Below are 18,061 nucleotides of genomic sequence, written 5' to 3'. Positions count from 1 at the left end.
TTTGTAGATGCAATTTAATATAATCTTACTCACTGCCTTTACAATAATTTACGGAGAAATCCATATACAATGTAGAATACAGTAGCCAAGCACGGGTACATTTGCTAGTTACTTTATATAATCTTCCAATCTACAGACCATAACAGTAAAGGTGATTTATTCCACATACTTTTTTCTTTATATTATATAAAATTAAATTAAAAATTTATGTAAGTGACTAAAATTCACTTTGTTAGCCGGGCTGAGTGGCTCAGATGGTTGAGGCGCTGGCCTTCTGATCCCAGTTTGGCAGGTTCGATCCTGGCTCAGTCCGGAGGTATTTGATGGTGCTCAAATACGTCAACCTCATGTCGGTAGATTTACTGGCACATGATAGAACTCCTGCAGGACTAAATCCCTTCATCTCAGCATCTCCAAAAACCATAAAAGTAGTTTGTGGAACGTAAAAACAAATAACATTACAATCACTGCTGTTATTTTCCTTTGCAGTGGATACTTAGTGTTTACAGTTCACTTTGCCTTAAAATTTGTTACTTTCATTGCCTTCTCGAACTCGTTGTGAGCCCATGAAGCCCTACTACTATTATGGGGGCTGTACTGTGTTGGAATGATAATCACTACAGCAATAAAACGTTATTGAGAATCATTTTTCAAGTATTTATTTATCATATGGCTTTTACTGCTGGGGTTGTCACAGGACATGTTTGGCTCATTTGATGCAGGTCTTTCTGCTGGATGCCCAAGGGTGACTTGTGCATCTGGATATATGGGATGCTGATGATGGTGATGAGGTAGGAGCAGGTCAGCACAAGTAGCTGTGAAGCTCAGGTCACGTAGCTGTCAGCTTGCATTCGGGAGGTAGTGGATTTAAACCTCACTGTCAGCAGCCCTGAAGATGGTTTTCCGTGGTTTCCCATTTTCACACCAGGCAAATGGTGGGGCTGTACCTTAGTTAAGGCCACGGCCGCTTCCTTCCCAGTCCTAGCCCTTTCCTGTCCCATCATCGTCATAAGACATATCTGTGTCGGTGCGACGTAAAGCCAATAGCAAAAAAAAAAATCCCATCTGACAGATGAATCACCATCAACAATATCATATGCCCTCACTCCATATGAGCAGTGTGGAAAGGTTTGGAATTGAATGCAGGATTTTGGCACGCAATATAGTGATTAGAAATTGTATACCACCACCTCTCTTACCCAGCCGGTCACCATTCAGATGGTGAACATTTTTTCCTCTGGCAGGACTCAAACCCACAAACCACAGTGTCAGACTGCATAGACTTGATGCCTTAACAATCATAGGCACTTACTACAGTAATAAAGTACTTCAATTTCATGCTTGTCTGATGCAGGCGAACATTCTCATCAACATAACATGTTAACAACTTCACTGTTGTTAATGATTGAATCTGTGTGATATCTCCCGCACTTGCAGAAAAACGTGTACAAGCCTGCATTTCCTATTTTAAAAATTGACCATCTTGTGAACATAACTGGGTAGCTGGAATTTGCAAACAGGTCTTTCATTCATCCTCCATAGTGAAAAGGTCACACCACAATGGCTATTCAAGCACGAAATGAAATTGACAGAAAATGCAAGAAAATTTCAGACACTCAGCTCAGCAAATCTTCTCGTGAAACAAAACAATTCCGGTATCCACCAAAACTTTAAAACAGATATGTTCACAGTTCAATATATGGCACAACACTGAGAGAATATGGAAAAATTAACGGATAACTAGAATTCCAGAAGGTGCCTAGTAACATCCACTGCAGTTTCACTTGTCTTTACCTTATAAATATCAAATGCTTATAATTAGGTCAGAGACCTCTAGCAGTGAAGTTTCAGTCACTTTAACAAACACATTTTCAGGAGAAAATTCAGACACATACTGGATTTTTTTTAAACATATTGTTTTGCCCTCTTAGGGCCATTGTCAATGTTTGCCAGCCTTTCTGAATTTCCAGTACTCATTCATCTTGATGGAAAATGCATTTCTTTGCTCTTTGGACCACTCTGCACCAGGCAGTCTTCCTCTTTCCAGAAGATCCTTCAACCTGTGTACTCACATCTTGAACTTATTTCTTTTTTGAGTTGGTGTCTCAGAGGCACGCGCCAGATCCTCATTCAATGCAATTGCCCATGAAGTGGTACATTTCCAAGTCACGAGAAGATCAAAAATTCTGGTAGTATATATATTCTGGTGTTATTTATTTGAGACAGATGACCATAAAACATAAGACAGTGCTTCTTCATAACAAGTTAAAGCTTTCCAGATTTTGGGTACAGCTCTTAATTTGACCTTAGCAATATTTGCCCTCAGAATTTTGACGCAGGCTGCCCACCGCAGTGAGTCAGGGCCAACCCTTCAGCAGCATATAAGGCTTTAGGATATACTGCTGTGGTGTAGTGGTGGTATTTGGCATCTGAACTAGTAAGTGGGTTTGCAGATGTGAAAAGCTTTTTTCATGTGTTTAGCCCAATATATCAGAGCTTATTTCTCCAATAAATTAAAGGAAATGATCTCTCTAATATACTTAAAATGAATACCACATTTATTTTTTCTATATTTTGTCTGTAGAAAGTTTTAGTTCTTCTTCTTCTTCTTCTTCTTCTTCTTCTTCTTCTTCTTCCTCTGAAAAGTTTTTTTTTTTTGCTACTTTTCATCATCAGAACCAAGAGGGTTGGCTTGTTAATGAATAGGGATACAGTAACAGTCTATTTGAGAGATGAAAATGACAAAATGGACACTGTCAACAACTTTATACTGGTTGAATCAGTTGCACTTACTTTTTTTTTTTTTTCTGAATATATGCAACCAGCTAGAAATTATCATGTCTTACAAGACATCTTTCAAAAATTGTATGTACAAATGGCCTGAACTAGGCTTCCTCATACAACACCAAACCATACAAGAGCCAGTTAATGAGGTCAATCTTAAAAATACTATTCCCTTTTATCTACAGCAGAGTCCACTTTTCTAATTATTTTTATGAAATATTACTCTATTGAACTGAACTATACTTCACTACAAATATCTATACCTATTGTAGTTGCTGGAAAATTGCATATCTGATTATTCCGAGTAGTCATAATTTTTTTTAGAGAGAAAATGGCAGAACAGTAGCATAGAAGATGTGATATCTATGATCAGTTACAGACATGGTTATTCATCACTTTATTGGACAGTCTCATCTCATCTGCATTGACAAAAAATTATGCTATAAACTAAGGCACGTAAATGTTATACAGCAGATGTGATTATCATTCAATAAATGCTTATAACGAGGCCAAGCAAATTTTCAAAGTGAGAACTTCATTCCCCTTAGTGAATGCGCAGTGAGAGATCAAATCATCCTTCACTTATGTGTTTTGATTTTCATTTTGTACTCGGGTGGGCATCCTTTATGAAGTTGTGACATTCCTGAAGTCTTGGATATCCTTATAATGAACGTTATAATAAAGTAGACATAATAAATATTACTCGGTTGGTTTCAAGTGGCAAAGGTAAGGTGCCTGGGCCTCTCTTACACATAACCACATTTACAACACTTATCTGCAGATACGTAAACCTATAGTTCAGTAGAGTTCACACTCTCACATGTTTAAAAGAATTAAAATAGTATACTGTATATTAGTTGCCTGTTGCCATTTCTTGATGGATGCAGTACTTTTTTATCCATCTCTTGACACAGGCCAGAGTGAAGTGTAGCTTCCACCGAAGTCCCAGTCTCATCCATGGCTGTGACAATATAGAAGCTGCTCGGGTAAGGGCGGTGCTGGGTAATGACATTTGGAGCACAACTAGTGTCTGAGTGTTATGAAAGGTGTTGCTCATAGGACCAGTTGTGCTGCAGTAGCACCTTCTGATCCAGTGAGGAAAGCAATGGCAAACTACCTCACTCCTCATCTTGCCTAGTATGCCTCATTTCAGCTCTGCCATTGGTTTTTGCAGTTTCCCTGTAACTGCATTGCCTTTGGTAGTGCTATTTGAGGATCCAACCAGCCTCTGGGCTGATGGCCTAATGGACAGACACTGTACATTAAACCAATATGAAATAATATTGCTTAAACACAGATAAAAAATGCTCATATTACACAACTATCAACTAGGTCTACATATACAAGAGAAACACTCAGTCCTTTGCCATTCACACACACAAACACACACACACATCTCGACAATACACACATCAGTCGGCAACTTTTAACAGGCAATCTTGGCAAGATCTTTTGAATTTAGTAAATAAATCGCTGTCCCTGGCACTGTTTCGTAAGGAATTCCAAAGTCTGGAACCGGTCACAGTAAGAGAATTGTTGTACATAGCTGAATGGTAAACAGGAATTGAAGGGTAGAGCCAGAGTGAGTGTTATAGTTACTGGTATGAAAGGAGGAGAGAAAATGAGGAAATGCACTGAGACAATTCGCTATGTACGAGTCTCTCTTAAGAAATCAGAAATTCTGATTTCTTATCAGAAATTAGTGTCTCTTGAAAGAAGTAGAATGACATGTTAAAATCAATGCACCTTGAAATAACTGACCCTTCTTAGGAATTCTTAAAATTAATGTCTCTTAAAAAAAGAATGTTATGTTAAAACACTGAACATAAATTTGGTGATGAGTGCATCAATCCTCTGTTGAAATGGCGTATGGCTTTTAGTGCCGGGAGTGTCCGAGGACATATTCGGCTCACCAGGTGCAGGTCTTTTGATTTGACGCCCATAAGCAACCTGTGCATTGTGATGAGTAAGAAATGATGATGAGGATGATTCATACACCCAGCCCCTGTGCCAGCAAAATTAACCAATGATGGTTAAAATTTCCGACCCTGCCGGGAATCAAACCCGGGACCCCTGTGACCAAAGGCCAGCACACTAACCATTTAGCCATGGAGCCAGACAATCCTCTGCTGATACATAAGCATTCATTAGGTTAATTAACATATAGGAAGGTGTGCATTTTCATGCAGTTTTTAAGTTTAATTGTGTTTTAAGGAACTTCATGAAGGTTCATTAAATGTATATTTTATATGTCTTTTAGTTTATAAGAGGATGATTATTCTCTACCATTGTTTGCCATCCGAGTATGGCTTAAAACAACAAGATGAAACATATACTGACCAATTGTAATTCATCACGAGTAATACAAGTACTGACTAGGTTGACCTTAATTAACAAAGTATTTTGTAACTGATTACTACCAATATGGATCACAATGAAATTTGTAATAAGAAGAATTAAATCTGTCAACTTTTGTGTCAATATTGCCTAGTAGTAGAATATCATTCTAGGGTAGATTATAGGCATCATACTTCATGTGATCCAAATTAATGTCTTTTATATTTCTATAGATGATGAACTTCGGCATGTATTTGGACACGAAGGGAATAGGATAAGAAAATGGAGTCATGAGATCAAGATCGATGGAATAGGAATTTGGCCATGATTTAGAACTTTCTGCAGATTGTTAATTACGATATGATCGATAGGTGCTCGTGAGGTGTGATTATTTGTGTGTATGTATGTATATATTATATATACACACTCGACTCTCGATAATTTGAAACTCAAGGGACCAGAGAAAAATTTCAATTTACTGAGAGTTCAAATTAATAGGAGTTCAAATAACCAAGTGGGAGGGAGGGAAAAATTCAAATAAACAATAGTTTCACTTATACTTACTCATTTCTTTCACAACATTTGTACAATTATAAAGTGTTCATTTTGAAAAAAAAAAAAAAGCCCGTAATTTTCTTTTGAGTGAGCAACTTCCATGTATCATTGTCCAATGAATATTTGATAGTGGTGAGAGCTGAGAAGAAATCACCACTTGTATCCATTCTCAGGGCGTAGGAGCTTAGGGTAGTAAGAGATGTCCTTGTCTCACTCAATGTGACTGGAATTAGCGGTTGTTCTTCTTCATTTTCTTCCTCGTCCTCATCCAGAGAGGCTAAATCCAACAGTTCAGCATCGGTTAGGGCACCGTGGACACCAATGTCATCATCAACTTGAACGTAATCCTCAAACGTTAATTCTCCACAGTTAGGTAGAAGTCCTCGTCCGGAGTCAAAATTCGTAAATTTTTGCGGCTCTGATGACTGTTCCACATTTTCGGTTTGCTTAAACCCACACTTTTTGAAGCAGTTATAAATGGTGGTAGGGTTGACATTTTTCCAGACCTTATCAATCATGATTATAGCAGTCAAAACTGTTATGTTCGCCTTCTCACCTTTTTCGATGCTATCCAGCACAAGAGAAACAATTTATCTGTGGTAGAGGGTTTTAAAATGTTGGTCTAATGGTTGCAATCTTGATGTTGTATTGGATTAATAAAATATCAATTTTACGTGGTCTAATGGTGGTGGGTTATTATACACGGTGCAATGGTCCAAAAACAGTAAGATTTTGCATTTTTCCTTTTTCATGTCACTGTTAACTGAGGTCAGCCATTCATTAAACAACTCTGTCGTCATCCATGCTTTTTTGTTTGACCGATAAGCTGTGGGCAGCGATTTTATTCCTTTGAAGCAGCATGGTTTTGCAGATTTCCTATACTGAGTGGTTTCAACATTTGAGATCCATCCATGTTACATGCTAGAAGGACAGTTATTCTTTCCTTGCTCAGTTTCCCTCCATGACACTTCTCGTCTTTGAACGTCAGGGTGCGATCAGGAAGACATTTATAAAAAAGCCCACTTTCATCTGTGTTGAATATGTTCTTTGGGTCATAGCCATTCTAAAGTTCATTTAGTTTGTCAATCCATTCAGAACAAATGGAATTATCCACGCTGGCGCTCTCTCTGCAAATCTTTTTAAATGTGATGGTGTGTCAGTTTTTTTTAAATTTGAAAGCCACCCCTCACTTGCTGCAAATCCTTTAATCCCGAGAGACTGCGCAAAAGACTTGGCTTTTTCCTTCAACATGAAACCGCCCAGGAGAACGTTTTGTCCTCTACACTGACGAATCCACTTAAGCAAGCACTCTTCAAGACAGAGAAATTCACCCTGATGTGACCTTTTTCTACTCGCACTTGAGGCACTTTTGGTGATGCGATCTTTATTTTTCAAAATCATCGACAATGTTGATGGTAAAATACCAAACTGTTTGGTGACATGTTTTTTTAATTGTCCATCCTCCACAGCTTGAATCACATGCTTTTTTTTTCACTTATGGAAAGATACTTGTTCTTTCTTGAACTCGTTTTGATACTTAAAAATTTCACAATCAAACATTAATATACTGTAACACACTTTAACATGATTCCCAGTTCAGTATGGAAATGTGGAGACCTTGAGTAGCGTGATGGCACATGTGCCATTAATGTGACGTTAATTCAAATTATGATCTTCACATGACCACATTGTTGGCTTCGAAACCACCTGAATCAAGCCTGTTAATTACCGCAACTTAAGAGAAGAAGGTTTATTCTTCTCACTGATAACATATGTTGCCTTATGATCTATGCACCTCAAGCTGGACTATTCTCTTGTTTATCAAGACTCAACAACTGGGATACCTTCTCAAAAATGTTATATTTTACGGTCAGAAGCACTGCATTATTTCAACTGGTTATAATCTAACAGTGACTTTATAGGTGCTGTCATATATTTTAGAAGGTTATATGCACCATACCCTCATCATTTTAACGTTACATTTAAAATTTGCCTTAGTAGGTGCATTTAAATGTTGTATATAGATACACCTTATGTTCTACAAACCTCATCAAGCTGGACTATTTTCTCATGTATCATACCCTAACTATTGTTACCTTCTCTGTTTTGCTTTCATTGTTGTAACTTTTGACAATTTAACTTTCAACATTAATCCTTGTATTTGCTGTCATGTGTTTTATATTTCAACTAGTCATAGTTTAACATTTGTCTTGTAGGTGCTATCATGTGTTATATATTGCTATTCGATAAGTTGCATTTTGCTCAATTGATTTGTTGGCTGATAATGACGTGCAATGAGCGTCGAAACTAGTACCAACCTTCTTTAAACGTTATGTGATATATATTCACATCAATAAACATTCATGGTATTGAAAAGGTGGACCTTTAACATTTTACTTTAATATAACCTTTGGTCCCACTTGGAACTCCTTGGACTTAGTATAGATAGACGAACACTGGTTGCCATGGGTACAATGGTGTTGGAAAACTGATGACACTAATTCCAGATAGACCTCCAGCCCAAAACCATATCCATATTAAAATAGTGGGCAGCTGATTCACCCAGTATTTCCCCAGGCAGTATCATAAAACAAGAAATCAGCAACAGAAAATACAACCAGCTTTTCAATTATACCACTCTATTTCCACTGCCATCCACAAAACAGATCTTGTACCAATCTTGACTTGAGACTGGAAGCACCAATATGGACAGAACCAGCCAACAGTCATCTCCAGACAACCAAAATGAGGTTCCTCATTACTTGTCCATAAAAGACAAAAAAATAAGAAATGAAGGTATAGGACAGCAACTTGGATTGGAGTTCTGAATCCTATTAATATAGAGTTCAGCATATCTCCACCAGAGGTCCCAATAGGTAGATGTTAAAAGTGCTACCTAACTCTACGTAGAGGCCCTTTTCATGTTTCTATTGTTGGTAGATAGTGGGTATGGATTAATGCCCCGTGTTGAGTGGCAGAAAATTACATGACACCCTAAAGGAGCCAACTGTTTTGGATGGATGAGCTCCTTTAGGAGAGTGACAGACCTTCAGTGGAGGAAATGCCACTGAAAACTATCAGGTAGAGTCTGTACTCCATGTTACAGGCGACTGCCAAAAGCGTCCATTCCCAGGTTAGGAGTGACCTAAATGCCCTTACCGAAAGGCAGAGCCACACGTCGGTTAAGGTATTCCTTTTTCATACCTATGGCTACATTAAATCAGAATTTGGATCATGCTAGGATGTTCCCCCTGGAGCACCACATGCAATTTTCACCCGGGTGGCAAGAGAAATGGGCAAGGGCTACCTGCTCAAGAACACAGCAGGTCAAGGAAGTTAGTCCCTTTGAGATTTGCTACAGTCAATATAGGAACATTGACTGGCCGCCGCAGAGAGTTAACTGAAACTCTGAAGAACACAAAGGTTGACATCGCTTGTACAGTATTATATGACTAACCTACACACATTTTATGTATATATTTGTTAAAAGTTATTTGATGTGAGGGAGTATGCACACTTGCTTGCTTTGTGTAATTCATCTAGAATCCTGTCATAAAATATTTAGTATTCTTCTTCCTTATGTTTCAGGTTGAAACTACTTTGGCTTACTTTGACACAAGTCCACAGTGCTTGTGAGATTGAATTCTTGCCTGTTTATCATCCTAGTGATGAGGAAAAGAAAGATCATAAGTTATACGCAAATAATGTACGACAACTGATGGCAAAGTAAGATGATATTTAATCATTGGCATATAAGAATGTTACGAGACTTTATCTTTCTATTGTTAGTTAGCCATTTATAAATTCTTTCACATAATCAATATTTGCATACTTCCTATTTTTATATCATCTGGAACTGATAGCTACAATATGTAACTGCAAGTAGCAACAGGAATGAAATTTTGATTTCATTGAAGCAAGAAGAAAAATCATGCTTCACAAAAATAGATATTACACTCTTGTATTCCATGCTAATCAATTTAAGGATATACTCTCAAAAATCATTGCACTAAAAGTCATTGAGAGAAAGATTTACAAACTTTTGTTTTAAATGAGATCAGAAATACAATCAATTAAATGATTATTACAATCATATATACAAAAAGTGTCATATTATAGATCCCATTAATAAGAAATCACATCCTCATTAGTTGCAGATATTTTTTATGATTAAGATCCCTGGTATTCCTGCAAAATAATGCTTCAAATTTAATTTGTGATTTTCAGTTCTACAGGGAGTTAGTTTTGATCCTTCTTCACAGCTGAGTGGAAGCTATATCAAGCCAAGCCATGCCATTTGCTGATATAATCACTGGACAATTTACCCTAATGCAATTTTGATCAATAATAATATTTACAGATTAATATTTTCATTTCAGAACGAGTACTAACCTATGTTATTGGAGTTGTTTGAAGTGGTGTTCGTTTGCAGTCCTTTATACCTTAATATATTTTTATTGAAATTTTCATTCATTTGTTTCATACATCAAGGTGTTCATTTTAAATGTTTAGTTGCTTTAGATGCTGACATTCTTAGGACACCTGTTTCCTGTACAAAGTGATTCAGAGAATTCTTCAGTCAACAGTCTAATATTTCTCCAGTTTGATTGGATTCTTATTCTGTTTGAGCATGATACTGTTGCTTGGGAATTCTATAGTTACCATCCCCAGGTTTTTTACATTTGTACTGTATCCCTTTGTAGGACTGGTTTAGCATGGAATTTCTCTTACAATCATCTATGTATCTCCCTATATGAGCTTGTAATCTCATATATATCTATTTTGATGTTTATCATTTCAGTATTCTACAGTTAAATTTTTCACTAACCACTCTACCCCACCAAGTGCCAAGATTATAGATAGTGGAGGCCTTTTACCTTCTACCCCTCCAAGGGCCTTCATGTTCTGTATGGAGATGACATGATATTCCCTTGCAGATAATCAGACTGGACTCTCTTTCCTATATCCATCCCAACCACTGTATCCAAGTAATATCCCTCAAGTGTTTGCAAAACACAAGAAGAGGGCAGAAGTAATATGGCTGTGCAAAAAGTGTCATGTTCCACTAGATATGGGGAATTGTTTTAAGGTTATCACACCCTCTTGAACTATTAGAAGGACTGAGAAACACATTTTAGCATGCATGTTTTTAATCAGATTTTATGTTTAAAACTTATTAAAGGTGTGCTAAGTGTTCAAATGTTTCAAGGTGTGTGTATAGTAGTTGGAAACTTTCTTGAAAATAATCCTTGTCTCAAAGCACTTTCAGTGGGTTAAAGAGAAAGCACCTAAAAGGTGCACCAGATGGTGGTGTGAAAGAAACCAAGGCATATTTTGAAGTTCAACCATCAATCAACAATATAGGTTGTAACTAAAATATTGATATGGTTTTCTTCCAAAATGTTGAAAAGACTATCCTTCTTTTGCAGGTAATGAACAAAAAAAAAAGAAGAGATATAATTAATAACAGGGCTATTTCTAGGTTTATTCCATCGATGTAATATCACCAGCTGGTCTTTAAGCTAGTACTGTCATTGGCGATACATCAGCCAGCCTTTTCCACAAGGGTGGGCATTGACAGTAAATCATCAGTTGGTCCTATAAGGGTTAAACAATTATATTGTACTCAACATGTTCCAAAAGTAAATGACATTGTATACCTCTGGATACAAAGATTGATTGGTCACTAGGTGTATAGTTATGTACACAAAATCTGCAAATTATGGCCACACATAATGTTACTCAGAAGAGGGCAGAGCCTGACAGCACAAACCCCCTTTACTTTCTCCCAGCTAGTCTCAAGAAGAAAGCAGGTAAGTTAAGATAGCTCTGAGGGTCCCACATACTGTTTCCTGCATAATGCAGATCTGCACACTTTGGTGTAATGCATCTGACTTCTTTTGCTTGAAGACCACTTTCTGCTTTAAAGGCCAACAGCCAAATGTATAGCCTCAACATATGATGTTCCCTCTCCCACTCTATTCTTTTCCTACTGAATACTCATTGAATCATCCAGTGATGACATGGCCAGCATGGAAGGCTTGCTTTCTCGCTGCCTCTTCACAATTTTTTTAAAATAGTATAATTACCAACATCAGTGGTGCAGTTAGTTTTGTCACCTTTTTGTTCCCGAGATGGTAGATTTTTTTTTCTTTACAATCGACACAGCTAGGTCTTATGGTGATGATGGGATAGGAAAGGGCGAGGAGTGGGAAGGAATCAACCGTAGCCTTAATTAAGGTATAGCCTGGTGTAAAAGTGGGAACCACGGAAAATCATCTTTAGGGCTGCCAACAGTGGGGTTCAAACCCACTAGTTTCTGAATGCAAGCTGAAAGCTACGTGACCTAAACTGCACAGTCGCTTGCTCAGTGATAGTAGGTTCGATTATGGCTGAATTTTGTGGTGTTTGACAGCTCCGTGTCATTGTCTCCCAACACTTTAAAAAACTCTTGCAGGTGAAAATACCAACCACCTCATATTTTACAAAACAATAGCAACTGAAGGGATATTAAACAAATAGCATTATTATCCATTTATTTGTTTATTTATTTGTTATGGGAGCGAAAGCTGGGTGGACTCAGGATATCTTATGAATAAGTTGGAAGTAAGACATGAAAGTAGCAAGAATTATTGCTGGTACAAACAGGTGGGAACAATGGCAGGAGGGTACTCAGAATGAGGAGATAAAGGCTAAGTTAGGAATGAACTCGATGGATGAAGTTGTACGCATAAACCGGCTTCGGTGGTGGGGTCATGTGAGGCCAATGGAGGAGGATAGGTTACCTAGGAGAATAATGGACTCTGTTATGGAGGGTAAGAGAAGTAAAGGGAGACCGAGACGACGATGGTTAGACTCAGTTTCTAATGATTTAAAGATACGAGGTATAGAACTAAATGAGGCCACAACACTAGTTGCAAATCGAGGATTGAGGCAACGTTTAGTAAATTCACAGAGGCTTGCAGACTAAACACTGAAAGGCATAACAGTCTATAATGATTATGTATGTATGTATGTACGTATATTTGTTCATCCATCACATTTAGGCCACTATGGACCATGTCATTTCAACTGTTTCCATCTTTGGGCTTTGACATTTGCCCAGTACTTCCGCATTCATTCATGGAGTTGTTCCTATTTCTCCTGTTTTTAGCTTCAACTTTTCTTGGAAACCCTGCCTGGCATGCTTGAAGTTTCTTCTCAAATGGCACACACTCTGGTATTTCATTATGTGTGATCCCAGTTTTTCAAGATCTCTGTCCACTTCAGTGAAACAAGTCCCTTTGGTTTTCTTCTCCTGAAAGTACCTAATGATCCGGTTGACCAATCTTGGTGGGCTTATTGGCATCACATCTTTTTAAAAGGTGATACTTCTTTTCTGGGTGGCATCAGTTAAGCAGTTGTTTAGTCTTCTGTATAAACCATTGCCTTTGATAAGGCTCAAGGTTTTTCCCAAAATCTTTCTTTCTTTGGCTTCCACCTTTTTAACCAGGTCTTTCTTGTTCATTGTGAAACATTCGACAAAGTAGAAGACCTCTGATCAGATGGCACATCAGTAGTACATTAGCTTCACATTGAAGGATATTGACCTTTTGTTGTAGACACCCTAAGTTAACTGGTATGCTATTTCCATTTTTTTCATGCAAGACTCAAAGGCTTGGAGAAATTGGATTCTACCCACTCTCCCAGTACTTGAACTTTTTCTGCTCATGTGATTTTTCCTTGTCCCATCACTAACTCTCTGGGTGCTGGCTTTATATTAATTACTAGCAGTTACCCGTAGCTTCGCTCGCGTGGATTTCATAATTTGAAAAAAAATTAATAATCATTGCGCGGTACTGTGTTAAGACATTATCTGAAATTCCCTAAAGTATAAAAACCCTCCAACCAACTGAGTTTCATTTACCCCAGAAACTCTTTGTAAACCACGGTTGTGGTATTGCCTTTTGAGGCTAAGATGACCATGCAACATAGAACTGTACATGTAAGAAACAGTCTTCTCTCAAATAAATAAAAATGTTTATTTCAAAGGAGATTCCAAATATATATTTCCACGTCTGTAACATCTTCAGTTTTTGAGATATAAGCATCCTCATAAAAAATTATTAAACTCCATCATCCCTCCCACAAGATTCTCTAATGTTGAATACTCCTTCCTTTTATAGTAGCCATACACATGGTAGCAAATTTCTTCCTCTGAAATGTATCTACAATTGTCAACTTATTTAATAGCACTCATCTTCTTTCCCAGTGCCATAAATTTCATCGAAGAACAGCCCCTCTGCCTCTTACCTTTTTCTTTATAAATATTTACAATTGTGTTCTTTTGTTCATTAAATACCATAATTGTTCTATCAAGAACATTACGAGCTGGAATAAGAGGTCCACCATCAGCCTTCTCCTTTTCAAAGTAATTCTTGATAGTGCACACCAATTCACAAGCTTGGCTTTACTGAGCATGCAGCTATTCATTTTGGTCTGTAAACAAGATAATTCATAAATTATTTCTTTGTGAATACTACATCAGTGGATAATTAAAGTTTGTTACTAATATTACATTGATTCCAGAGCCCTTGGAGTTCCTGTCTCAGACTACACATATGACGACTGCCGTATTATGACAAGAGCAAAACAGATGAATCTACCATATGCTTCAGAATTGGTGGAAGTCCAAAAACTACGAACTAAACTTGGGTAAGTTTCTCAAATTATAATAGCCTTCATAAATCCTTCTTAAGGGGTTGCCTGAAAGGATTAGTTTAATGGACACATGAATCCTATAATTAAGGTTGTGAGATTGAATGCTAGAGCAGTTGGTAGGCATTTACGTGTGCTTAGAAGCTAGAAACTCATAAGAGTAGATTAACTGGTAAATAAAGGAATTCCTTTTAAGGACACAGTTCTGGCACTTCAGCAACTCTTAAATTAATAGATATTGAAGGGAAATAATATTTCATTATTATTATTATTATTATTAAAACCACTTCAGGGTCATCAGATTAAACCAAACACATAATGATCTAAGCCCTAAGAAACCTACCTTTTTTTATTATCTTACTTTCTTTTTTTTCTTTTTTTTTAAAGTAATAAACTTCATGGTTGGGTTCCATATTGAGTTAAGACTTAACTTAAAATGAATACAAGATTTATTGCTCCACCTTCTCAATACTTAAAATCACTTAACGTTTATCAAAACATTACAATATGATAGTGTCAGATACTAGTTTCGGTCCGTTTTTTGGACCATCATCAGCCTAGCCGAAATTACAAGCAAAAGACATAAACTAAATTAATATGGATGAACAAGAGGATGGATGGTAGTGGAATGACACACAAGTAAGAACCTTATACATAAGTTACAATAAATATAACCAAAATATGTTAAAATTAACAGATGAATAAAATAATTGTGATGTCGCTTAAAATTTCTTGATGCAAAAGTCTTAGGTTGACTAGTAATGGTGAGATCCAATTGATTTTTTGATCTAGTTCACCCGTAATCAATCTATCCCATACTCCCTTAAATGCAAATGAAGAAATAATTTCAGCCAAGGGTCCAAAACATAATTGGCCCAATTCGAACACAACCAACTCAATCATCACAATGATAACAGAATCGGAACTGGCCATTTCTAAAGCACCTTCAGACACACAAGATGAACTAAGATACGAAATCAAAAAGAAGCTTAACAACTTCCTCTCTCGTAAGAACTCGCCTAATTTTTCCACTTCTAATAACAAGAACATACAAACTGACCTGAAACTCCTACATGCCCTGAAAAAGAAAATTAAAGATAATGACTTAATTGTAACCAAGGCTGACAAAGGTCATCATAGGTAAGAATGAATATATCAGCAAAACATCCGATTTCTTTCAAGATAGTTCTTTCTCTATAGTTAAAAAAGATCCCACACAAAAAATCCAGAGACTCCTAAAACAAACCTTAAAAAATTCCTCCTTTCTGTTCACTGAACAAGAAAAAAGCCAGCTCATTAATATGAACCCCGGACTTCCCACAGCTAGAGCCCTCCCTAAAATTCATAAAGCCATTCGCCCAATTATCAACTTTAGACCGAGTCACTTTTATAAAACTACGCAATTTATCCAAAAGTAAAAATTACCTTTTTTCATCTAAGAAGTCTGTTAGAAACTCCTTCGAATTAATACACAAACTTAATAACTTCAATATGCAACTACACTGCTTAAATTGGTAGTTAACAACAACTTTTTTACGTTTAATGGTACTATTTACCAACAAAACGGTCTAGCAATGGGTTCACCGGCTTCCGGGATTCTCGTGGAAATCTATCTAGATTTTCTCAAGAATACAAAAATCAACAATAAATTTGATAACATCCTCTTTTGGGCTAGATATGTCGACGATGTCCTTGTAGTTATTAACGAGAACGTGCAAGATGTCAATACTACACTTCAAACATTAAATAACATTGATCCTTACATTAAGTTCACTTTGGAGTCAGAAGTAGATCAAAAAATAAATTTTTTGGATCTCACCATTACTAGACAACAGGAATCCTTAACCTACAAGATATATAGAAAACCCACCCAATCGGCCGTCACAATCCGACAAGATTCATTTCATCTCTTCCCCCACAAAAAAGCAACTTATAATAGTCTCCTACATAGAGCATTTAACGTACCCATGAACAAAAAAAATCTTCACACGGAACTGAATACTATCTGTCACATCACTAGATTCAACGGCTATAATAATCAATTCATAGAAAATATCATTAGTAAACACAAATTCCGACCTAAGACCACACTTAAAAAGAACTATCTAAACACGACTCTGTCTCCACTTTTACCTATGTCAATGGAATTCACATAATTACTAATGTTTTAAAGAAAAAAGGCATAAAAATAGCCTTCAAAACCAGCAACAACAACATGCAAATCTTACATAACACTTCACTTATTAATAAAATAAACAGATACTAAAAATCAGGTGTCTACAGAATCAGATGTAATATATGTTCAAATATTTCTTACATAGGGCAGACCAGTAGGAGCATTTTAACGCAGCTAAATACAACAAATTTTCAGCCATCTACTCAACATAACTGAGAGCTTTTACATACATTTGGATCAATATTTCAATGCCAACTACAATCTTAACGAAATTACCGAGAAACCAAACATTTTTTTCGATCTTTTCATTTCCTATTATAGGAAAAACAAATCAACTGTTCATAAACCTTTCTTTAAATCAATTAAGGGTTCCCTTCCACCTCAAATTTCATTAACTTCCCTCTCTCCTAACCCGTCCTGAACCATTTCCCCTTCCCTCCCTCCCGTCTCCTTCCACACTTACGTCATCCTTCCCCTCCGCATCCCTTCTCCTCTCTTGCTGATCTACGCTGCGTGACGCTCACTCTGTCTGTTGCACTCCTTCCAGCAGCTCGTTCCAAACAAGCGCAAGGTGAGTACTCGTTATTTCACACACACACACACACACTCCCTTAGTACTTTCTCTATCAGATTTTTCGAGTTAATTCTAATTTTGTTCTTCAGGTTCTTTGGGTTCTGACTGAATTGAGACTTCCTTTAAACACAGCATTTGTTTATGCTACATAGAACAAGTCCAGCTTTCTCAATTCGTCAAGTCTATATTGGTCATATTGGACAATTCCCTCTATGCCATCATGGAACATGCTCTCAGAACTTTCCAGAAACTTAAGACTTCACTTGAATTTAAATGTGCAACACGAGTTCAACCGTCAACCTAAGACTTTTGCATCAAGAAATTTTAAGCGACATCACAATTATTTTATTCATCTGTTAATTTTAACATATTTTGGTTATATTTAATGTAACTTATGTATAAGGTTTTTACTTGTATGTCATTCCACTACCATCCATCCTCTTGTTCATCCATATTAATTTAGTTTATGTCTTTTGCTTGTAATTTCGGCGAGGCTGATGATGGTCCAAAAAACGGACCAAAACTAGTACCTGACACTATCATATTGTAATGTTTTCATAAACGTTAAGTGATTTTAAGTATTGAGAAGGTGGAGCAATAAATCTTGTATTCATTTTAAGTTAAGTCTTAACTCAATACGGAACCCAACCATGAAGTTTATTACTTTAAATTTAAAAAATAATAATAAAGTATGATAATAAAAAAGGTAGGTTTCTTAGGGCTTAGATCATTATGTGTTTGGTTTAATCTGATGACCCTGAAGTGGTTTTAATAAAATAATAATAATAATAATAATAATAATAATAATAATAATAATAATAATAATAATAATAATAATAATAATAATAATAATAATAATAAATGCCTTTCCTGGCAAGACATAGTTAGTTGTTTACAGTGTACTATGTCTTCTAGTATGAGCTAGAATAGATTTGTTA

General features: G+C 36.6%; 1 protein-coding gene across 2 annotated transcripts in view; it reads left to right on the top strand.

Annotated features, from left to right (window-relative positions):
- The window catches only part of LPCAT (lysophosphatidylcholine acyltransferase), a 475,917-nt gene that overhangs the window by 406,099 nt on the left and 51,757 nt on the right, over positions 1-18,061 (top strand). For both annotated transcript variants that reach the window (XM_067148134.2, XM_067148133.2), the window contains exons 6-7: positions 9,265-9,402; positions 14,245-14,370. In XM_067148134.2, coding sequence (XP_067004235.2) covers positions 9,265-9,402; positions 14,245-14,370 — 264 coding nt within the window. The remainder of the gene's footprint in view (positions 1-9,264; positions 9,403-14,244; positions 14,371-18,061) is intronic.

This window comes from Anabrus simplex, chromosome 5 (genome assembly GCF_040414725.1).
Source record: "Anabrus simplex isolate iqAnaSimp1 chromosome 5, ASM4041472v1, whole genome shotgun sequence".
NCBI classification, from domain to species: domain Eukaryota; kingdom Metazoa; phylum Arthropoda; class Insecta; order Orthoptera; family Tettigoniidae; genus Anabrus; species Anabrus simplex.
The sequence above is the reverse complement of the archived record's forward strand: the minus strand, read 5'-3'. Positions and strand labels throughout refer to the sequence as shown.